The sequence below is a fragment of the Thermobia domestica genome, chromosome 10, assembly GCF_964235325.1.
Source record: "Thermobia domestica chromosome 10, izTheDome1.hap1.1, whole genome shotgun sequence".
Lineage (NCBI taxonomy): Eukaryota > Metazoa > Arthropoda > Insecta > Zygentoma > Lepismatidae > Thermobia > Thermobia domestica.
The window spans coordinates 265,863,696-265,889,796 of NC_137463.1; the positions used below are offsets into that span (position 1 = coordinate 265,863,696).

General features: G+C 34.0%; 1 protein-coding gene across 2 annotated transcripts in view; it reads right to left on the bottom strand.

Annotated features, from left to right (window-relative positions):
• Window positions 1-26,101, bottom strand: part of LOC145662217 (uncharacterized) — a 48,788-nt gene that overhangs the window by 10,947 nt on the left and 11,740 nt on the right. For both annotated transcript variants that reach the window (XM_081727551.1, XM_081727550.1), the window contains 4 exons: window positions 14,328-14,387; window positions 7,307-7,382; window positions 5,880-6,012; window positions 2,294-2,429 (listed from right to left, as the gene is read on the bottom strand). In XM_081727551.1, coding sequence (XP_081583677.1) covers window positions 2,294-2,429; window positions 5,880-6,012; window positions 7,307-7,382; window positions 14,328-14,387 — 405 coding nt within the window. The remainder of the gene's footprint in view (window positions 1-2,293; window positions 2,430-5,879; window positions 6,013-7,306; window positions 7,383-14,327; window positions 14,388-26,101) is intronic.

The following is a 26,101-nucleotide window of genomic DNA, read 5'->3' on the forward strand; positions in this document are numbered from 1 at the left end:
ACCGTCATCCTTATCATCTGTTGGAACATTTACATTTTGGTCAGGCGAGATTTTTGGTTTGGCGATATTTTGGGGCGCGAGGTTTTGGCCCAGCGAGGTTTTGGCCCAGCGAGGTTTTGGCCCCGCGAGGTTTTGGCCCGCGACGTTTTGGGCGGCGAGGTTTTGGCCAGGCGAGGTTTCGGCCTGGCGAGATTTTGGGCCGCGAGGTTTTGGGAGGCGAGGTTTTGGCCAGGCGAGGTTTTGGTCCGCGAGGTTGTCGCCGCGAGGTTCTGGCCGCGAGGTTTTGTACCCAAACCCTTTGAATGCGACTTTGACTTGCCACGATTCAGGTGTATAGAGACTTTTTGAACGCTCTGTAGTATAAAGTTGCCTTCACCCTAGCATCTTGTGAGCCGCTCATGCAAACCTGTAGTGTGAATGCACTGAATACTTCTGAGCCGCTCAAAAGATCGTGATACCAAACTGACAGCCATGCTCGAGCCAGAAGAAGCTGCAGCTTTAATCTTGGCATAAATTGCAAGAAAGAAGGAAATGAAGATATAGAACAATGTGGATTCATCCTATAAATCGATCAAAACTGGAAGAATGTTCATTTTACAGTCTGATTCCTAAACTGAGAGAAGATGAAAGAAAATTTTTCAATTACTTCTGGATGTCTGTATCATCGTTGGACGAACATTTGTATGATAGTATAAAGTGTGTACTTTATCAGAGTAACACCAAAATGAGAAAATTTTCAACATCAAATATATGTACACTTTTCTCCATTCCAACTAAGTTCACGCTACTGGCGGGGTGATCTTCATAGCAGTTCAGAGCCACGGCTCACTCGCACCGAAGCGCATGTGTGAAGGCGTACATTTAAGACAATGTAAAGTTAACAGCTGTACCTCATGCAAGCGGTTCACAAGATCCTAGTGTGAAGGCTACCTAAAAGCTATAAATAAATAAAATGATTGTACGAAAATAATGCAAAGCATTTATGAACATTTAAACATACAGAAGTAGCGATGTCACCTGAGTCATCATCTTAGCGATGTCACCTGAGTCCACGTTTCACATAAAGACTAGAGTAGAATTTAATTTATACAGTTGTTACTACTTTACTGCTAACGAAAATTACTTACATCACTTCGTCTTAACGAAGCCATTGACTTACACCAGTATATTTGTCAACAAAATGGATATAAAATGAAGTTGAGAATCTAGCTCATCAAAGTCGACTTAACTATATCTGAAATGGTACTAGATCTAGTACCATTTCAGACATAGTTAAGTAGGATCCTTTGGTTCTACAGTTATCGACTATCGAAATTGGGTTTGAATGTAGCCCAATTTTCACAAAAGATATTCACTAGACAGAATGAATGAATCATCTCATCTTCACCAATTTTTTGCATGGTCTACACCATCCATGTGCAAGTTGGAACAGGAAGTGGGTCAACCGCAGAGGACTTACTGACGTTGAGGGCCGTGCGAGACAATGTACAACATTTTCACAAAAATTGAAATAGTTATATTCAATTCATAAAATCGTTTGGCGTATTAGAGGAACATACAAACTCATCTAACGGTAACCAAAATATTTACTTACTAACGAAAATCAGAAAAATCTTTTTATTTACCATTTTAGGAACACTTGACCAGTCTGTCAATGTTCGGTGGTGCACTCTACGCTGGACGTTTCAACGCGGAGGATATTTTTAAGGTGGAGATCAGTTATCCAAGAAATATTTTCAGCTCAGTTTAAGAGATTACGTAAGAAATTCATTTTCAATAACTAGTCAGCCAGGCCGGATTGAAGGTCTCAGTAGGCCGGAGGTGGCCCGAGGCTCGGCTGTTGCACATAGGTGGTCTACACCTTTATGAGCTTAGTACACATATGAGATATTATGATGTGTAGATCTTTGGTCCTCGACTTATTTGTCATCAAATTTGAGAAGGGACTTATTTAAGTCCAAATCCCAAGTTTACCAACTAATAACTCAGAAACAAAGGCATGTGCATAATATTTTATGAACATGTTTATTCTTAAGATCTACCAACATTTAAAAATTTGTGGAGTGGATACGTTTCCTTTCTGAGTTATTGATTATCAAATTTCGGGCTTGAATTAACAACCTTATTAAAGGAAGTAAGTGCAGTGTATATTTATAATCAAGATTTGCTCAAATTAATGAAGGACAATTACTTTCACTACAGAGGAATGTACTTACTTTTCTGTATAGGATCAACTCCAACATTAGGCTTAAGAAGGTACTTGTATAAGTGCTGCTATGTTAGAATACTTAACTGTTCTGTTGATGATTGCAGGCATGTCTTCATCAGTAGGATTGTGAAACCACTGTGCATACTGAATATGTACGTCAGTTGTATACATCGTCCACTTCAACCATTCAAAGTTGCTTGGCTTCAACACGACCTTATAACTGAAATAGTCAAAGAACTGGATTATGGAATCTTAGCATGTTAAAGTGTGGTTCATATGATTAGAGCAGGGAAGTTTATCGTAATCAAACTACTCATCACGATGGACAAAGCAATAGTGTTGAAATTGTCTAGAAAAAATGTAAGAATAATAATATATTTTGCGGGGTAAGTTTTTTGATGTATCATTACATTGAATTCGACTAGTTCTGCACTAATTCAGCAAAAGACTACTAACTAACTAACTAACTAACTCTATGGCCTATGGAACCCGGAGGTTCAGTGCCGCGTTCACAAAAGCTCTCCACTGACTTCTATTCTTAGCTAATTGGATCCAGTTTCTACTTTGTATTCCTATCTCTGCGAGATCCATCTTAATATTATCCTCCCATCTGCGCCTAGGTCTTCCTAATGGTCGTTTTCCTATGGGTCTACCAGTCGAGACTTTAAAAGCGTTTCTACTTTCTTCCATTCTAGCTACATGACCTGCCCACCTAAGCCTCCTAGACTTGACGACCCTAACAATGTTGTGTAAACCGTATAAACTATGTAGTTCCTCGTTATGAAGCTTCCGCCATTCCCCATTCTCGTTCCTCTTGGGTCCGAATATTCTTCTCAGGATCCTGTTCTCAAATACTTTCAGTCTATGATCTTCCCTCAGAGTAAGCGACCATGTTTCGCAACCATACAGAACAACAGGCATTATTATCGTTTTATATATTTTAAGCTTCAAATTCCTCGACAGAATTCGCGACGACAAGAGATTTTGAACCGAATAGTAACACGAATTCCCTGCTTTTAGTCGACATTTAATTTCTTCGTGAATATAGCAAAAGACTAATGCTATACAAAATGTTTAAGTTCGATGATGTGTTTGTCACAATGTTGGTTCCGCCTCTGTTACTTATAAGTTAAAATCCTTTACTTCAAGTAGTTTTCCAATAGCTTCATGTTACTTGTACGATATAGAAAGTCTGTTCGTCCACCCGTAGTCGAAGGTGATATTTACTATTTACGGAAGCACACTTTTTATCCTTTGGTTTATACGGAAGTACTTTCTCTATAATATACTTCTTAGAAAAGTAAAATTTATCGAACGATCCATTTGATCAGAAAAATCTTAATGAAAGTAAGTTCTTACAAAGAAGAATATTCCTTTGCATTTAATTAAGATATTGGCAAATATTTAGAGACACTTGTATGTTGTGCACTTTGGACATAAAACAATTAACTAATCCGTTTGTAAATAAATTTTAAGGAAATGTGTATCCAAGTAATAGTAATTTTTATATTGTAACTTAATAGGACACAACAAGTACTAAGTTAGAAACAAAACATATGTGTACAGCCAACTGTTATAGAAACATTTATGTAATTGACCTTTATATACCATTATTTTCAAAGTAATTGCTTTGGGATCGTAGCGGACTTTTGCTTCCGTTCATAGTGCTCATTACAGTCTTGAAGCTAATTTTCTTCAGTTTCTTCAGAGCGTTCATCTCATACATTTTGTCGTCTTAGATCTGAGCAAACATATTCTTGAACAAATATTTTGTGTTGGAAAAAAGACAGTAAGTATATCTTGTCTGTCTTCTTAATGAACTCTCGTAATTATTTCAGTTTCTGCCTTTCTCAGTACTGGATGTGGATTACCTCTACTAAAAACATAACCACATGTAAACCTGGGTCCGCGACATTACTTTATCTCCGTACTCAAAGCGAGCGCTTGACTCAGTAAATATCTTATCCCCTTCATGTCCACTTGCTGCTCTAATAGCATCATCTTACCGCTACGACACTCTCTGAGCAGGACTAGAATGTATTTTCTGTAACGTTTTCACCTGATGGTTGCAATAAGTGACTGAGTCCTATGCTGTCCATATTACACCAGGTAATGTTCTTACCTAGTCTTATTACAGCCGAAGTTCTGGCTATACGGATATGCATACATATGGTATATACTAACGTTCTATTCATTTTTGATTTACAGATAATGCAAAGAACACAAACTATCTCATATAGGACTGTGCATAGTCACCATCTAAATCGATGACCTCTTGAAATTCTGCTGGTAAAGCATGAATCCCACACTAATATAAGATCCGAGGTTGCACAACTGTTGCAAGTCACTTCGCAATTTCTACGTCATCATACTTTTTCAGAACGATTGAGTTCTGCAACGCGAAATAAAATACTGTAAATTTAGATGCCAAATTAGGAGAACACTTTGGGCGAAGTAATACTTATTAAGTGTTCATTAATGTTATTATAGCAACATATGAGCAGGAATTATCATGCTGGATGATGGCTCCTTGTTAATTGGGAAAACTTAACCACGTAAATCATAGTCAATATCCAACTGTTCATAGCAAACTGCTATTTCTGGTTTGATTGCTTCAAAATCTAATATTACAAATTTATATTTCAAAATGTTAATTTATTTTTGTATATTCCTAAATATGGAGCGTCTCAGAGAAATATTCTAGCAAATTTTAATAGGTTAATTATTGTTCAAATAAACCCTAATACAAATCACGAGCGTAGAATCAAGAATTAATTTTAACGTAAGTCCATCATTCTTTTTCATTGTCAATCCTTTTGATTGGGTAAGACATGTTGTATGATTTCTCCGTTCTTTGAACAGGTAGAGTCTTCAGTTTTACTTTGTCAAATTCCTTCCTCATGCAGACGCCAATACCATTCCAGAGGAGGGATCAAAAGACACTTGGAAATAATCATTGAGCAAGTCAATCTCGCTCAATCTTACAGGAAATCATTCTTGGTCAATTCGATTGGCACTTGACGTCAGTTACTGAGGTTGACACGCTGTTGGAAGACCGAGTTCAAATCTGGATTATTATAAGTTCTTGAAGTAATTTTTCTTTTAATGCTGAAAACTATTTACTCATGAATAATTCCCAAGTATCAGTCTATAATGACAATCCACCGTTTGTAAGAATCTCTTCTTTAATTTGTGGTCTTCTAATTAACACTACAAGCTATACTACATATTAGCTTAGTAATAGTAACAATGAATATCTCCTCTACTATTAGTTATGAACTACGCAGCCTTTTATCAGAAAGTCTTAACTTTTATTGTATCATATCGTGTACCGCTCTAATAACCTATGAGATCGAGAGAAAACAGTGGTCGTGTATTGATGAATATAATTAGGTATTTATCCAATGAAAAATTTACAAACCAATATAGCTTCAAATGATTCTATTTTATATTTAATATTCTTTTACTTCAAGACTATATGAGAAGCCAACCTACAGTTTAACATGGAATATGCATCACATAAGTATCCAATCAGAATTGAAGCCACGTCTACAGCCCGAAACACGTATATGTTAACTGTTTAACTAAAAGAAAGCTTCTGGTTTTAAATTTTGATTTAAGACACAAATTCACAGAAACTTTTACTCTAATTTGAATGTAAGCAACTTACTTTCTGTCTTCGTAACTGTTCTTAAATTTGAGTCCATACGGGTCGTAACCTGCCAACACTCTTCTGTCATTTAGGACAGCGGTAACACGCTTCTCCAGCCACGAATCAAAGTCCACAGGAAGATATTTGGACGCTAAGAACGAAAAAAGAAATTACTATTATTATTAGCCATATGACTTCTTAGTCGGCACCAAAATTGCCCATTCACATTAAAGAAATTCTTTGCAAATATCTTTATGAATAATAGATCATGTAAGTACAGTGTTACAGACCTTGTGAGTCAAAGAAAGACTAAGTAGAGTTAGTCGATTGGTTTAAGGGGAAGTGGATAAAAACCTATGTGGTGGGAATATAGTTTTGTTAACATTAAACCAATTTCATTGGAAAACGTTTTCATACTATTTCAAGTCATATCATGCTCCATGAAATCCTAGTTATCCTCACAATCTCGATTAAAGTTTGGCGTAATACAGGCATTAGCAAATTGGCGTTGATGACTTAAAAATATTTGTAAACCTTTAACGTCCCACAGACATCTATTTAGGCTGAATGAAATCTGAGTAAATCTAAGAATGAAGTGTACGAGTAATGTAACCTATTTTCCGATCGCATACGAAATGAGTATTGAAGAATGCTCAAACAGACGATTAGGCAATCAAGTTGTCCGAAATAATTCCTAGAAAACTCTCCAATCACTGTTGAAAACTCAAGCACACCGATCTTTGCCAGATCACAGATTGTAGCAAACCATAGAATGCCGGATTAAAGATCGTCTACTGTACGAGTTTAATCACACCTATAATCGTTTCTTAATATTGCCTATCATTTTCATGACGCTTTTGAGGAAATGAGACAAACTCAACTTTTGTCTCTTGTAAATCCCTAGTAATCAGGACACGTAGATTACAAAGGCATTATTACAGAAGCTAGGAGATGTCAGATACTCTTCACTGTTTCTTGATATACATAGGTGATCTGTTGCAGTAGTTAAAGCTGGAAGTCTTAATCAATTTTGATATATCTTATTTTCATCCAACTCAAGTTTTTTTTCTTGATTTTGACAGGTATGTACAACGTTTGTTTGTCCTTGTGTATCTTGACAAACAAGTGCTTTTCGTCAGGAAATATCTATTTTTAGAAAAAGTGTAATGATGTGGGAAAGTACTCAATATCATATTCCATGTCTCTCTTAAAAGCTAACAATATTGAGAGCATTAGAAAAAGTTAATGTTGAAACTAGAATATTGCTACTAATAATTTTCCACTAAATATTTCAGTACACAATCATTTTCAACCTATATATATATATATATATATATATATATATATATATATATATATATATATATATATATATATATATATATGAATTATTAGACTTATTATTAATGTAAATAGATTAGAAAGTGTCAAAATTCTTTCCTTACGGTTAATTTTCTTATTGACAGGAGTTTCAGGAGTCTTATCTTCTTCCTCATCATAATAATATTCATCCTCTTCTTCCTGGAAAGTTTTTAAAAATCAGTGTATTATTACAACGATCTATACACATTGAATATGTTACAAAGATTTAAATCTCTATTTAACATTTCAGAATTAAAACCTTCGGTTGAGTTAAAATAAGATCTTTAACATTATATTATTATGAGGTTAGCTCAGGGTTGAAAAACACATTAAAAAATAAAACATGTGTTTAAAATATGAAAAAAAAATGTTTAAAATGTTTTAAACATGTTTTAAAACACACTTGATAAAACATGTTTTAAACATTTTGAACAGTTTGAAACATGATTTTAAACATATATTTCAAAATCGTATAATAACTTATTTATGAAGACCTTTTGCTCGTTACTTGCAACTGGCATTACAGGTTCATCCTGTATATATCGTTTACTGTAACATTGATAACAGAAATAAAATCGTTTGACTAAAAATGGCTTTTATATATTTTTAAAATAAATTTTTGTTGGTCATATTGAATTCACGATGATTTACTAAAAGCTAATTTAATATTTTCGCAGTCCACTAGTGATGATGCACCTCAATATACCAAACTTCTTTTTCTATAGCATCAGCGGTTTTGGAAATGACTTTTTTGTGTCCACATCGGATTCAAAGTGCTGACTTTCTATTTCCATAAGCAATTACTGATAACGCACTTTTTTTATTTGGTCTAGGAATTAATTCGTGCGGTTTTTAATGAAAAATTGAAGCTTTATTTCAAAAACAAAGTAAATGAATACGTTAACAAAAATATTGTCCATCGCTAGCCACTACTTTCTCCCATCTTTCAGGTAATTTACGGATTCCGTGTCGAAAGAATTCCTCATCTTTTGACGCAATCTAATCAAAGATCCATTTTTCGATATTTTCTGAAGAAGTGAACCGCTGTCCAATCAAATCGTTATTCATGCAATCGATCAAGTAGTAGTCAGACGGAGCAGTGTCTGGTGAATATCGCGGGTGGAGTAACACTTTCCATCCGACATTTTCCAAATAGGTTTTGACCGGTTTTGCGACATGTGGTCGAGCGTTATCATCTTGATAAATAAGTTTATTATGCCTGTTATTCCATTCTGGTCGTTTTCAGGCCAGAGCTTGCTTCAAACGCATTAATTGTTGTCGATAGCGGTGTCCATTAATAGTTTCACCAAGTTTCAGAAGTTCATAGTACACCACACGTTTCAAATCCCACCATATATACAGCATAACCTTTGCACAATGAATATCTCGTTTCGGTTGTGAAGGACCTGGTTCGCCTTGCTTCACCCAGGCCTTTTTTCGTTTAGGATTCTCGTAATGAATCCACTTCTCATCACCAGTTACAATTCGATGCAAAAATCCCTTCCTTTTCTGTCTTTGAAGCAGCAATTCGCAAACGGGTTTTCTTCTTTCAACGTCTTTCTTTTCAATTCATGTGAAACCCAATAAGACATCTTTTGAATCATTCCTATGGCTTTGAGACGTTTGGAAACTGTTGTTTTCTCAACTCCAAATGCTTCTGCAAGTTCGTCCTGCGTTTGACACGAATCCTGATCAAGCAATGCTCTCAATTCTTCATCTTCAAATTCTTTTGGCTGTCCAAATTGCTTTTGGTCTTCCAAGCTGAAATCACCACCTTTAAACCGTGCAAACCACTTCTGACACGTTCGCTCAGCTAGAGCATGGTCACCAAACACTTCCACTAAAATATGATGACTTGCGGTAGCACTTTTCTTCATGTTAAAGCAATGAAGAATAACTCCCCGCAAAAACACTTTATCAGGCACAAAATGCGCCATTTTCAGTTGAAGAAAAAATGTTGTTGTTTCCGCTTCAAGCAACTGACATATACTAAACAAGATGCTCAATGACAGTAGTTTTCAACGCATGTTTGGATCAACGAAACTATGGGACAATAAGCTAGTTACGCCATCTTTTGTAAAACCGCACGAATTAATTCCTAGACCAAATAAAAAAATAACTAATTTCATTTCTGTAGCACCAGCGGTTTGTAAAATGACTTTATAATGACTGTTGGATTTAACATGGCATTCTTTGCGGCATTTGGCTCAAATAATTGTATTGTTATCGTAATTGTACACACGTGTGCATAATTTCTAATCAATTGATCATCTGGAGGTGGGTGAAATTTTAGTTGCAAAATTTGATTGCTATTTCAGAACACTGATGCTAGTGAAATTATTTTAAAATAATAAATTTTCGAATATAATAATAATGTTTGAAGCACACTTCATGTGCTAAATTTAAGATTTTTTTCTGCAAACCTTTGTATTAGTTATTTTTTAAAGTGAATAATTGTATTGAAGAAAAGTAATATTTGGAGCATTCAGAGCACAATGGATTAAAGACCATTTTCAGTAAGGTCCAGTTTTACTCAGAAAATGAATTCTATTTCAAAACGTAATATTTCGCAGTCAAGAGTCCGCAATAAATGAAACTAAAACCATGTGAAAGGGCTTGGGCTAGTTTCATATGACAGCTACTGGACAGGGACGTCAGTGGGAGGCAGGAGGACAGCCCCCACCCTGAATTTCAGTTATTGGGGGCAGTAAGGCAGATTTAGAAACCTTTTGATAAGCAAAGTCCAAGAGAACAAGTTTGAGGTACTAACACCATATAAATACAGAGGAAATATAGATGATCAAAACTGGGAAGTTGCTTAGGCGCAATTTCCAGAATTTCAAATAGGTCCAAAACTCGAAAGTAGAGCCACCTTTGGAATTCTTCGCCAACGAAAAATATACTAAAGAGCAATATAGGCCTATAGCTTCTTTCGGCCCACGGAAGTGGATTATAAGTGATAAAAATTAGTATTTATTCCGTGTAAGGACTTCAAATTTGGGCTATTGGACTTTGTTTGGCAAAAGGTTTCTAAATCTGCATTACTGCCTCTAAAATCTGAAATTCAGTATAGGGGAACAGATAACCTCTAAATGGACGCCCCTCTCTAACGGCAGTTATTTAAAACTCTAGATTGCACCTTGTCTTGTCACGCAGCATTTCTTTTCTTCCGTTTCAGATTCGAGGTTGTGAAGATATTACGTTTACCGTCAGTGTATTCTTTTTTACACACTCTGCATTTATTTAACGTAATTATGCATCACTGACGATAGCATTCGGAGCTTGACTTGTTAATCTTTCGAGCTTCTTCTTAGCTAAGCGGTTAGCGGACGTGTCTTTGGCGTGGGAGACCCGAGTTTGATTCCCAACGCGAGCTCATGTGGTTTGGATTCCACGTTAATCAGTAAGTCCCATCTCACATAGCCTCGCTACTGAAAGGGGCGTTAAACTCAAAATCAAATCAACTCATTGTTAATCTTTCCCACTCTGCAGCGTGCACAATATAATGTTAATATCATAAGTTTATGAGCAGGGAAGTGGAAATTAGCTCTCTTGTACCCCCGTTCCAGAAACGCCCTTGTATAACGGTTGTCCTATGAAACTCTAGGACATATTACGCCCTTTCACGTGGTTTCCATTTAATTTATTTAGGACTCTTGGCTACAAAGATACATTGTTTGCTGAGCAAAAAGGAATCTTTTTGAAAATGCACTTGGATCCCTTGTGTTCTGAACACCTCATATATAAAAATATATATGTTTTTAACTATACCAAACATTTTTTTCTTACACCTTTTGCAATGAGCTCGTATGATGGTTTTTTTATCTGATGGAGTTTGAGTTACCTTAATAAATTTGCTCCAAATGATGTTCGTTTTTCTTCGCGTTAAACGATTCCAAGTTGTACCCAGACTGATACCCAACATGTACTGTATCAACGAATGCCTGCGATATTTAATTTCAGAACGGAAATTAGCAAAGAACCTTTGTTTGTTTCCTGAATAAACACAAAAACATGTTTCCAAGATAATTCTTTTGTTTATTTTTAATAACATTTCTACAAACAGTCCAACCTTCGACTATGACACTTTCTCGCAAAGTTAACTGATAAGAATTTAAACAATACAATAAATGCTACAAGCCAGGGAAACAAGGCAAAAATTGTAGATCACCACATTGACCTTCTCTAGCCACGAGAAATCAAAACATTCCCACGGGAAGAAAATAACCTTCTGAATGGGGAGTACTTTTTGACAAATTTCTTTCTCTGGCAGATTTTTTTTACAAAAATAAAATAAAATAAAAATAAACATATTTTTAAAAGAAACCTTAAAAATACACGTGTTTAAAACAAAATGTTTAAAATGTATATACAATTTGTTTTAAACAAAATCAATTGTTTTAAACATTTGTTTTAAACAAAACAACCCTGGTTTAGGTTGAGTTAAAACAAATATTTACTCTACCATTATAGAGTTGTGACAAATTAAATCTTTATTTTAACATCAAAATAAATTAAATATTTATGTTAACGTAATTATTACTTAAAATTAAAATAAATTTTAATTAACAATTATTTTAACATTACACAGTTATCACCTGCGGTTGTGTTAAAATATTTAACATTTACCTTAATATCATAGAATTATGACTTTGTACTGATTTAGAATATTATTTTGTTTAGCATCATACATTTAAGTTAAATTAAGTTAACAATCAATCAAGTTTGAGTTGTATTAAGTTAAACATTTCAAATCACATACTTCCAAATTTGTGTTGAATTAAATTTATTATTTGGGGCTCAGTGGAAAAGCGCTTACCTATGTTGCATGGGGTCTTTGGTTCGATCCTCTGACAAGTAAGTTTATGATGGACAACATTGCGTCCGTTGCTTTTCTCAGGGTGTTCCCGTTTCCTCCCACATTCTAATTCCCCCAATTCTTCCACCATAATTCACTTGCCTTAATCATTCGTCTCCCTTAGTATAACAGGGCATAATTGTGGGACGTTAAACTGACTGATAAATGTATTATTTACTTTAATATTCCATGGTTTTGAGTTTGATTTGAAATGAAATAAATTACACTTTTATTTTAACCTCCAACAGTTATGAATTTCTTTTTAAGTTTTATGAATATCAACAACCGTGAGTTTATATTTTGTTTAAAATAAATATTGATTTTCATACCTCACAGTTATGAGTTAGTTTTGAACCAAAATAAATCTATGCCAGGATGACAAAATAAATATGGACATTTGTACGGGCAAGCAAAATGCAAAAAATTGTGAAATAAATGTACCTATACGGACAGCAAAACATTATCACATTGTTAATTTGAATTGAAGTAAATATTTCTTTAATACTCCATAGCTCTGAGTTTGAATTGAATTAAACTAAGTTAAATCTTTATTTTAACATCATTACACTTGCAAATTTTAGTTCAGTTAGGATAAATTGAGTATTTATTTAACCACTATACATTTTAAACTTTTAGTTTAGTTAAAATACAGTGTTTTTCATTTTATTATATTAGTTATGGTTTTAGGTTATGTTAAACTACATTTTTATTGTATCATGTTAGTTTTATGAGTTTGGGTTGAGTAAAATATTTATTTTATCATATTTCAGATATCAGTTTCAGTTGAGCTAAAAAGTTAATTTTTAACATTCCACAGTTACGATTTCGGATGATTGAGTTTTAACTAAAGACTCATTTTAACATTTGAAGTTTCGAGTTGAGTTTAGTTAAATTAATTATTTCTTTTAACATACCAGAATTATAAATTTGGATTGATTCAAAATAAAATAAATTTTAATAAAAATTTTCAGTTGTGTGTTTGGTTTGAGTTAAAAAATATTTTAACATCTCACAGCTTTGAGCTTGGATTGAGCAGAAATGCATCAAATAATTATTATAAGATTCCAAGAGTTTGAGGTGAGTTAAAATAAATATTTATTTTAATACCCTATAAATGCGAGTTTGATTTTGAAGAGAAGAATGATTGTTGTAAACTAGTGAAATAATTGTTTAAATAACAAAATGTGGCAGAAGACTGAATAGCTCTCAAGTTGTGATATATTTTCGTTACGAGCATATCATCCTGTGCTACTGATGTACGCGCTTATAGCACTGACTCTATAATGTACGCGCTTGTAGCACTCATTATGTAGCAATTACATTTTTAATTTTAACACACGCACACATTACTTAACGTTTATGAAAGCTAGCTTAATATGAAAGGAGTTGTCATAAACCCGTTACTAGCCTCATTAAGGAAATCTGTAAACTTGGAAAAATAGAAACTTCTTGCATTAATGCGACAGTAATTTTCAAAAGATAAATTGAAGTCTATATTGGTGGAAAATACAGTTAGTCATAAATAATATTTTACGACCTAATATCCGACAATAAATTCAGAATAGAATTGTGACAAGACAGTAATTTAAAAAAAAACTTGATCGAAAATTATTCCTTTGTTATTTTTGGAGTAAAAATATTGACAATTTCGATAAAGAAATTATCTGTACACTCGATCAAAATTATAATTTTATTTTCCTTTTTAACACTCAAGCTCACTAGCCTATTTTCTGTCGTAACTACACGCGGTGCAGGAATTCCCTCACTCTCTAAATCACTGCCCTTAGATGTCTAATTTAAAAGTATTTTAGTTAGAAATTTTTATTACAGTATAACCTATGTATCTATTTGTTAAAAAATCAAAAAAAAAATCGCAATTGTTTTTGTGAGAGCACCAAAAGAATATTTTGCAAATATGTTGAAATTGAAAATGGAGTTTTTTTCTTCTAATACGGGGAATCTCCGCTAGCGCGTGCTTAAGTGTTAATGTATTTTGTAATAAGACATCATCGTTATGCTTTGTAGAAATATTTGTAGAAATATCTTACTTATAATACAAAGTAAAAAATTTTAATCCACATTTGTGTTCATGTTTATAAACCATTCCTATATAGTATGAGGTTCGTATTTTTATAAACATTTCTTAACAGTAAATAAAATGAAATACTAATGAAAATAAAGACTGTTTGTTATTTACTGACTGAATAGGAAGACAGTTGTTAATATTTGCATATTTTTCATCTCACCTGTCTTAATCCAGTGTTACGTATTCCTTGGTTATTAATATTTGGTTCTGGTAATGCTGCCTAGAAAATACTAATAAGATGTAAGAAGTACAAAAGTAAATTCAAAAAGAAACATTTATATGATTAATTGATACTGAAAATGAAGTGATAATGCAGAAAAATGAAAGTTAATTGTTTGTAAACTTCGCAGATATATTGTATATCTAGAAGAATCGTCGGATTTCACATTGTTATTTTGTTTACAGGAATGAAGATAGTACTTTGCAGGAAATTTTAAAATATACTTCGGAATTCAACCTTTCCCTTGGCTGTAGCTGCAAATTGCCGGTTCACATGGTTGCCAATAGGAATCGCCCTGGTGCAGATCGCTCGTTCAGTAGTAGGGTCGCCTGATCTAACTATGACTTTTTGTGGAGGGGTGCGTCGTCTTTCCGCCTCCCTTTGCAACAACTGGGAACAAACTGCGACGCCGCATAACAGCAGAAGTAACTAGAGTAACATTAGATATCCTCACACAAATATCGGACAAATTTGAGTATCGTCTACATGTATGCCGCATGTCCGGTTGAGAGCATATTGAACAGTTGTGAAAGATAAAAGAATAAACGTATTCAGAACATACGTAAAACACCCCAAGTTTTATGCTTATATGTAAATCATATAGTCTTGCGAAATCGGATGATTCTTTTTAAAGCACACTGTATGTGACGAGTTTTGAATGTTAAATTTTATTAAAGAATTTTCTAGAGAGAGTCTGATAGAGTAAGTAAAACCAGACTCAATAGCAATCAACATTAACAACTACCAGAAGAAATCAACAACCAACGTTTATATGTAAGATAATATCCAGTTATTCGTCTGGTAGAAGAAATATACTTTTGAAAAAAATCAGCATAGCTGATAAATGATATTCTTACTGCAAACCAAGCATGCTAACCACTACTCGATTATTGCTCAGTTTATTTTTCCTACCATAATTTCTTTACCTAGGGCCAACCATCATTACTAAGTGCGTATATATGACAGAGACTTTGTTGTTTCTCTATTTATACTAGTTGCTTTTAAAATTTGTAATCATCATTATTATTATCTCTCCTCCTAGGTAGATAGAGAAGAAGTTGTAGCTTTTACAAATATTTATTTTATGGCAACCGACTCCGGCTGAACCATAAAGTCACAAAGTCTTTCCGATGACTAACATGAAGAAAAATGTTTAAAAAGCAAAGAAGAGAAGAAAAGTAGAATCACCAAGAAAAAATGAACACATTAGGAAATTTTTCTCCATTAGCATCAAGCGAAAAATCATTGTAACTTCCCACAGGAGTCACCACTGATGACAACTCTTCTTCCAACAGCAGTCGAATGTCATCACTCTAGAATGGACAGCAGAGGAGGACTTTGAGATAAGAAATTATATGCCTGTCAAGATATCAACACGAAACTCAAAAATTAACAAATAGTAATAATCATTTGTGCAATCAAAAAATTAACATTTGTATTAACTAATTTATCTACAATATTGGATGCTGCACGAACGATTATTATTTGGTCCTCAATTTTCAAATTGTGGTGGTTCTTGATATACGTAAAATTATTCCTTTTATTGTAGAAAGATAACTTTCACGATAAATTTTACTAAAGAATTTGAAACTATAATAGACTTAAATGTTGAAAAGGACTACATTTTAAAACGTTAATACACAATAGAAACGTAACAACATATGTGATTGTCTGCTTTAAAAGAATTCTACCCTTACGAAATGCTAGTGTAGAGAAGAGAGAAGTGAATGTTTTTACGGTTGTATTGTATTTATGATAAAACATTAACATAACATGATGAACTAAAAGTAACAATTAATATTTGAAAATTCCTTTTACTGTTCAATCATATTTTAGAATTCCTAGAAAATAGTCAATTTTCTAATATCAAGAGTGTTTGATGGGGAAATGACAAAGATTACACTAAAAAATTTCATAACTAAATTTACAAGAAAAAAAAACGTTAGCAATCTGTTTGCTACTCTTCTATGTAAATCAATTTACACCTATTAATATAAAGTGAAATTACTAATATGAAATGGTATAAAATTACATTTTTATTAATAAAAACATATTTTCTTATAAATTTACTGTAAATTGTGAGCGTGTGGCCCCCCCTCACTCCCATTCCATTTTAAATTTCCCAGTTACTGTTGGCTGAATTGGAATGAGGCTCTATGTACTGTTCGTCGACGTAAACTGTGTTCTAGTTTTATCTTTTTATAAGTTGGCAATCCTGTGAGTGGTGACTCGTGCTTCCTGTTCACCGAACAAAGGATGTGCAATATGGTCAAAATGATGCAAAACATAGTTCGTCGAATTCAAACATCATCGAGACTTACTTTTACTGTTTTTAACATTTCAATTATTTCGCTTTAATGGTGAACTCCTTTAGCACCTCTCAATGTGTATATTTTTATAAAAAAAAACATTTACTATTGATATTTTTAAAATATTATTTTGTTAGGTATAGCGCAAGCTTACTGACTCCCAGTAAGAAGCGTGGGTGTGCTTATCGATGGCGGCAAGCTGAATGGTTCCGTATACATCACGTTCTATAAAAATCAAAGGATTCTTCAACCATCTTCATGAGAATTTTAAATCTAGTTACGTAACGTACTAAAGTAACGCCGAAGTAAGTATAAAAATGTAAAATTAGTGCAAAACCAAGGGATGTATAAAAACAGTGAAAAGCAATGATTTGTGAGCATGGAACCTTAAGAAACAAATAGTTGAATGTATTCGCAGTTGAGAAAGAAAACTAAAACGGAGCCTAAATGATGACCATTGATCAATCAACCAGCATCTATAAAAACTTTTCATCAATGGGAATAACAATGTAACCCCCCCCCCCCAAAGCCACCAATTTTTAGTGCAACAAAATATAGTGTGAATAAGTAGCGTGTGTTAAGTGTTTGTGCATTGTATAATTTAAGTATCAGCCGGCATTCACAATCGATTATTTTCTTCAAAGAAAGAAAGAAATCAATAATTCACCATTATTTCTTCGTAATGTTTGCGTATGAAAATCGTTATGGGCTTATGATGTGCTAATGTACGTTGAGTAAATTTTACTATAATATGTAATAATATTGTGTACGTAAGTATTACATATAACTTGTGTTCATTGAATAAAAGTTACATATGGTACATGTTTGGTTTGCAATCACCTTTACTGTGTGCTCTACACAAATCACTACTGAAATGGTGGATATTCCATCTAACTACTTGTAATTATTTTGTTGATGTCAGCAGGCGTGGTGAGGACGGTGGGCGCCCGAAGTCGCAACCTCAATTGAGTGTCATATTGGTTCGAGATCCTGCTTGGAGGTTTGCTCATGTTTTATTTTAATGGTGTCTGCTGTCCGGCGAATGTCCTCTTTCCACCAATTGCTGAAATCCACCGCAGGTAAGGCGTACCGAACAAGACTCGAACTCAGAAGGGTATGTGAATTAGCTCATCCCGAATGGGACCAGGTAAGAATCAAACCCTTCCGGTCATAAGAATGGCGCTCCGAAACAGGAACAGAACTCCTTCACCGTACATGTAAAAAGTAGTGATTTATGTGTAGAAACGTAAAAGTATAAAGTATCTGACTCGTACTTAGAAATTTTCTGCAATTGTGAAAAATGGATGAAAGTAATGTTAAGTTAGTGCTGGACGCACTTAAAGCAAATAAAACTGAAATGCAAAATTTACGTGAATCTTTAGAAAATAAAATTGAAAGGGTTAGTGAACAAACTAATATGGTACGCGAATCATTAGAAAATAAAGTTGAAAAAGTTAATGAATCTTTAGAAAATAAAATAGCTGAAATAAATGAATCTTTGGAAGGAAAAATAGAAAAAGTTAATGAGTCTTTAGAAAACAAAATAGTGGAAGTTTCTGAAATAACAAAAAAGCAGATTGACGATAAGCTTGAGGTGCAATTAGAAATATTCAGAAAAGAATGCGTGGGTAGATATGAACAAATATCGAAAGAAATAGACGAGAAATGTGAGAAGGTAAATGATAAATGTGAAAAAATATGGGGGAAAACACTTCAGAATTATCAAGAACTTGAGAACATTACGGTCGATTTGGGTAAATGTGAAGAAAAGGCGGACCGAGCTTTTGAGAAAATTGAAGCAATTGAGGGGTCAGTAAATAAAATTGAAGGTAATTTAGAAAATAAAGAAAAAATGTTAGTGGGATTAAGTGATACGACCCACAAGTTAGAAAGAAAGGTCGCTGTATTGCATAGTAGGGTTGATACTCTATCACAGAACACTATCCCTCCCGGTATTGACGTTGTTAACATGAACCAAAATATTGCTTTGATAGGTGACAGGTTGTTAGGTTTAGAAATTAAGGTAGATGAAACCCAAACGAAGTTAACCTCATTGACTGAACATGCTAGCAGAGAGGGGAGTGAACGTAACTGGCGTAGATTAAGTACATCCGGTGATGATAGGAGTAGCCATAAGTCAAAATACAGCAGTAAGGAAGAAATTAGTAGTGACAACCAAACAGATTGTAGTTCCTCGACGGCTAGTGAGACAACAAAACTAAAGAAACGTATTAAAGTGAGAAAATCAGAAAGGGGTGACGTAAAAAGGGCTAAACGACGAATATTGCGTCATGGTGACATTGAAATGTTCCCAAAGTTTTCTGGTTTAGAAGATGACGAGTCACCAACTTCGTTTTTAGAGCAGTTTAAGATTGCAGCGCACGCTGTAGATGTACCCGAATCCCAATATTTGGATGTACTAGGGTTTATTTTTACCGGTAACGCTCGTGAGTGGTACAAGTCAAAATTAGGTACATTTCGTTCATTTAAAGATTTCACTAAAGAATTCAAAGCTCAATTTGGTTCTGAACAAGTCATCGCAAGCAAACTCTCAGTGTTGCAATCGCAAGCGTTCAACCCGAAAACTGATGGTACGGTTACTGATTTCGTTCACAAAAGGTTCAATAAGATACGTGGTTTGTCACCTAATATACCGGATACTTTTATTCTGAATACAATTAAACAGTTGATCCCTATTTCTTACCGACGACAATTAGCGTTGTTCCCAAATTTAGATTTCAGTTCATTTTTAACAGCCATACAAAATCTTGAAGCACTGTATTATGACAGCAGAAATACTAATGATAGAAACAATTTTTATGGTAGAACTGTACGTGTCAATCAGGTAGATGAAGTGCAAGGGAATTACGAGAATTTTAATAAAAGGGGAAATTATGGTAATGAAAACCACAAAAACTCAGGTAAAGGTAAGTTTGACGGACCCAGAAGAAAGGGAACTCCGAACAAGAGAAAGTTCCATTGGAACAAAGGTAAGAATAATCATAGAAGGAATAATTATCGCAATGAAAGTCAGGGTAATAATCGTAGTAATTACAAAGATGATCACGAGTATGAAAATTCAAATCAAAACGAAAGAGTGAGCTTTGTAAATAGTAACCATGATGAAGGTATGAACCGAACACAGCCAATGTCTACATATACTCAATCTGCACCACAATTTCCGTATTATAGCCCAAGAGTTATGTTTCCACAAAACAAAGATCAAACTTTAAACTAAAGTTCCTCTCCAACGCGAGTGCGGTTTGCAGAGTTGGTAATGTAAATGGTAATTTTGGTACTGAAAGTCAAAATGCACTCAAAAATGATTCGCAATGCGAGTTTGTTGTAATTGGAAAGAATGTAGTGAATGTAGTAAGTTGGGACACTGATTCATCTGAAAGTAGTGATGAAGAACAGAAATTTAATAGCCAAGCTAGGTCAGCTGAAATAAAAGTACATATTTTAAATCAACCGGTAGTAGCCTTGTGTGACTCTGGAGCTTCGGTTAGTATCTTGTCGTTAGAGACATGGAAACGTATAGCGTCAATCATATCACACCCTCACTTACGACCAGCTCCACATATTTTGTTGGTGGATTTTTCAGGTAAGAAAAAGAAACAGGTGCAAGGTGAAACAATATTGTGTATTGAAATAGGGAAAGTTAGTTTTGACGTACGTGTGCTAGTTGTCTCTGATTTGAATACTGAATGCTTATTGGGTAGAAATTTTCTCACACAATCCAAGGCAAAGATAGATTTTGGTGATAATTCTATTACGGTTGAAAAGGAAGGAGAAATTGTTAACGTACCTATGCTAGGTGGTCAAGCTGACAACATGAAAGTTACAAAAATTCTGACTAAAGGTGATGTACAGAAAAAGGTAAATCTTGTATCTCAAGTTGGTATTGATATTAAAATGAATGTTACTAGCGACAGCGAGGATGAATCAGAAATTTTATTTGAGATTGGAAAGGTAAATGTAGAGTGTCCCATAGTAAATAATTTGGTAAGTGAAAAACAAAAATTAGAAAAGGAATGGGTTAATCATGTTGTTCTTTCTGATCAAGCTTATAATGAAATTCGTAATTCTTGTAGTAATGAAAAGGAAATGAAAGTGTTAAATTTAGAAGTTGCTAACGAAGATAAATTTTTGTTTGATTACTATTCACAGCAAATTTCAGAAATAGATTGTGAAATCGAAAAATCGCATTGTAAATCGTTAGATAGAGCTGCAGTTTGTAATACATTTGATAGTAAAATTGAAAGTGAATTTGTTCCAATTTCAGAAATACGGGAACGGGTTATGGAAGCACAATTGTCTGATTTTGAGAAAGAGAAATTGTTCAAATTGTTGTTGAAACATAGGAAAATTTTTAAAAATATTCCCGGGCGTTGTACCAAATTTGAATATGAAATTGAGGTAGACACTGATCAACCTTTGGTTAAAAGGCAGTATACATTACCATATAAATTCAAAGAACATATTGATTCGCAAATCGATGAGTGGTTACAATGTGGCGTAATAGAATCTTGTGTGTCAATCCATTCTCACCCAATCTTTTGCGTGCCAAAGAAAAACACTAGTAAAATGCGAGTAGTAGTCAATTTAACTGTCTTGAACAAGCATGTAAAAATAAAACAATTAAAGGTAAATAAAATTGATGATCTGTTGTTAAAGTTTCAGGGTGCTAAGTACGTATCAAATATTGATCTAGTAGGAAGTTACACACAAGTTCCAATTTCTGAAAATTGTAGAGATTACACAGCCTTCTCGTGGAATGGCAAAATGTATAGATTTACATCTATCCCTTTTGGATATGCAAATGGAGGTGTAGGATTAATGGCTTGTCTTTTGGTTGTCTTAGGTCATGCATTGTTTGATAAATTAGTTACGTACATCGATGACATTTCTGTACCAACATTTTCTTTTGATGAACAGTTAGAAATTTTAAATTTGTTGTTTACAAAATTAGAAGAAGCCAATATGACTGTAAATTTAAAGAAATCTTCATTTTGCAATACGAGTTTTCAATTTCTTGGTTTCGTAGTCACACCTGAAGGCGTGAAAAAGGATCCGTCGTATGTAGAAACAATTCGAACATTGCCTCGTCCGAAAAATGTAAAGGAACTTAAGCGAGTGTTAGGTTTGTTCGAGTGGTGTTCTAAATTTGTATATCATTTCGCTCATTTAGCCAATCCATTGTTTGAACTTCTGAAAAAGAATAAAAAATGGGTTTGGACTGACGAATGTGAGCAAAGTTTTACTCAGTTAAAAGCATCGTTAGCTGAAGAAGTGTTGTTAAATCATCCGCTGTTAGATCACGATTTTTGTTTAGTGACAGACAGTTCCTTGGTAGCAGTGGGGAGTATATTATTTCAAGAATTTAACGGTGAAAAACACATACTTGGTTTTTACAGTAAGACTTTGAATAGTGCACAGCGAAATTTCACTATCACAGAATTAGAGGCGTATGCAATCGTTACAGCCGTACGTAAATGGGGACATTTATTATATGGCCATCATGTGAAAGTTTACACAGACCATAACTCATTAATGTTTTTGAATAAAATTCGCCATTGGAACTCTCGTTTGGCTCGGTAGAGTCTTGAACTACAGGGATTTGATTTAGAAATAACGCACATTTCAGGGAGTGAAAATGTAGCTAGTCATGCATTGTCCAGGATAGTTTTAGCTCCTCCTAGTGAAATTTTGGACATAAACAATTTAGAAGTACTTCCATCATTCTTCAGAAATCTCACACCAGGAGAGTTAACCGAAAAACAAAAGGAACATCCTGAGTATAATAAAATTATCAAATTTCTAGAGAAACCAAACGATCCCTACAGTAAGATGCAAAACAGAAATGTAGAAAAATTCTACAAACTGGAAAATGGTATATTGTTATATAAGAACTTTCACTTTCCCAATAGTTGGAGAATTTGCATCCCACCATCTTTAGTAAATCTGGTAATTGAAGAAATGCATAATAACCGTGGACATTTCGGGTGCGAAAGAACAGTAAGCTTCATCAGCGAGATCTGTTATTGGAAATCTATGCGGCGAGACGTGATGAATTATATTAACGATTGTCTCGAGTGTAAACGAACTAAAGTCGATACTCGACCCCCGGCGAGACCTTTAGAAACCATACAGGTGAAAGGCCCCAGGAGATTAATTTCGATTGACATTATCGGACCTCTTGTGCCATCTCCCTCAAAGTGTAAATTTATACTCTCAGTTTTGGACGTCTTTACCCGTTACCTTGTTCTATATCCGATCCGGAACGCTACTACGAAGTGCGTAGTTAAATGTTTGGAGACATTGTACTTTGTGCACTTAGGAATACCTTCAGCTATATTGGCGGACAATGGTAGTTGTTTTATCTCTAAAAACTTCAAACAGAAAATGGAAGAATATGGTGTTAAGATATTTTATTCAACGCCTTACCATCCGGCGTCGAACGCGGTGGAGAGAATCCATCGGGACACGAACAGGTTGTTCAGACTGTTTTGTAAAGATGATCATGGTTCTTGGGAGAAATTTATACCACAAGTCGTTGTGTTGCTGAACTATTCTATATCTAGCAGTCTTGGCGCGAGTCCAGCCAGTTTACATTTGAACATACAGGCTGAAAAACCTATCTTTTTTCATTTTGGCATTTTGGCATGTTTACAAATGATACAAACGAAAATGACAATGAAAGTTGGAACAATAAATTGGTAATGGCTGATTTTAAAAGAAAGGAAGTGATCCGAAAGCGAAATGAAAGGTATAACTCACAACAGGAGAGTAAACACAAAATACAGGTGAATGATCTGGTCTTTTTGAAACAGACAAACTTAAGTTCCGCAACAGACAAGAAAATCGCCAAATTTTTCAATGTGTTCAAAGGACCCTATCTTTGTGTTAACAAACCCTCCAATTCAGAAAAGGTGTTCGAATTGTTAGATCCTTTAACTGGTAAATCAATTGGATCACATTCTGTGGATAGACTTAAGGTGTGGAAACCTACGAAACAAACTCGTAAAATCTGGTTAGATCTTGCAGTAAAACATAGTTCTGAGAAATACCATGATGTAATTTCAAGCGAATTTAAAAATTCAGATCTAGAAAGTAGTGTTGAAATTGTTCTTTGCAATGCATTAACCACAACACCAGTGTGTTTATCTCAAAGTGTTAAATCCAGAAGTAATAACCAACGAATACATAAAATCTTGGAGAAATTGTTGGGTATTGATAAGTATTTGAATTTTCTGTACTGTAAAAATTTATGTTCATCTGATGTATTGGAATTTGCGTTAGTAAATCTACAGAATCCTTATGTGGCACTAAATGAACAAGTACAAAGAATGTAAAAAAAAAAAGTCGTTTCATATGATATATGCAGGCATCTGTGACCCGCTATGCGACCTCCAGATGGCCGTTGATATTTCTTTTCCAAAGTAATGGAAAAACTAGTAAAGAAATATGCCAAGTCATGGAGATGAGGTTCTCCCCCCCTTTTTTATATATATTTTGGGTAACACTATATTTATGTAATGCTCGAAGTAAGCTATTTTGGTACAATCCCATACCTTATTATTTTAAGTTTTTAACCTTGCATTCTTTAATTCTGCCTCATCTCAGGGTGGTAAAATAAATAATTTATCGTGGGTAGGTTTCTTCAAAATTTAGCCAGGCAGATCTAGTCGAGTGATCAGAGAGAGTCATAGTTGAATTATTACGTTGTAAAAATTTAGCTGTGAATCTTAAAGGCGCCGATAAATTTTATTAAATCTCGACAAAACGTATATTACTCAATATTGTGTAAAAATAAAGTTCTTAACATGTAGTATGTTTTGAAAAATTATTTACTAATGAGAGAACTCATTTCGTATCTTCATGTCACTATACTATTGCATTATATTTGAAAATTAACTTGTAAGTTGATATAGTGTTGCTTAAATGTTGTATTTTAAAGGTTTGAAGAATGGAAATATTACATTATTAGGAGTTATTTTGAGAATTAGTTATAAGGAAGCATATATTGATGAAAAGGTTATTTTTGCATTTCATGTGTCATTTTTCTTAAAATATTGAAAATTTTATGTGTTTAGTATGATAAGAATATTTAGTGTGAGGTGTAATAATACGAGTCAGATACTTACAAAAAAAATATTGAAATTTTATAATTTAAGTAATGGTGTAAGAAATATATTAGTTTGATGTTAATAAATAGAATATGAATAGTATAAAATATAAAATGAAAATATAATAGATAATCAATATTACTCAACTTATATTGAAATATTGTCTTATAAAAACAAATGTAATTTTATATTTTCGCATACACATACACAAAAAAAGAAAGCCCATTTAAAGTGAATAGCCCATAAAATAAAAAGCCCATCTACGTTTGTGTAAAGTGTTAATGAACCATAATGGATCAAATGTTAATAATGGAAGAAAGAAGAGGAATAATAACCGGAAAAATAACTTTAAGAAGAGGGAACCCAAGATCCCAGGATTCTGATAATCTTCAAAGAAGATCATCGTCCGTGTCGCACGCCATTTGTGAGCGTGTGGCCCCCCTCACTCCCATTCCATTTTAAATTTCCCAGTTACTGTTGGCTGAATTGGAATGAGGCTCTATGTACTGTTCGTCGACGTAAACTGTGTTCTAGTTTTATCTTTTTATAAGTTGGCAATCCTGTGAGTGGTGACTCGTGCTTCCTGTTCACCGAACAAAGGATGTGCAATATGGTCAAAATGATGCAAAACATAGTTCGTCGAATTCAAACATCATCGAGACTTACTTTTACTGTTTTTAACATTTCAATTATTTCGCTTTAATGGTGAACTCCTTTAGCACCTCTCAATGTGTATATTTTTTATAAAAAAAACATTTACTATTGATATTTTTAAAATATTATTTTGTTAGGTATAGCGCAAGCTTACTGACTCCCAGTAAGAAGCGCGGGTGTGCTTATCGATGGCGGCAAGCTGAATGGTTCCGTATACATCACGTTCTATAAAAATCAAAGGATTCTTCAACCATCTTCATGAGAATTTTAAATCTAGTTACGTAACGTACTAAAGTAACGCCGAAGTAAGTATAAAAATGTAAAATTAGTGCAAAACCAAGGGATGTATAAAAACAGTGAAAAGCAATGATTTGTGAGCATGGAACCTTAAGAAACAAATAGTTGAATGTATTCGCAGTTGAGAAAGAAAACTAAAACGGAGCCTAAATGATGACCATTGATCAATCAACCAGCATCTATAAAAACTTTTCATCAATGGGAATAACAATGTAACCCCCCCCCCCCAAAGCCACCAATTTTTAGTGCAACAAAATATAGTGTGAATAAGTAGCGTGTGTTAAGTGTTTGTGCATTGTATAATTTAAGTATCAGCCGGCATTCA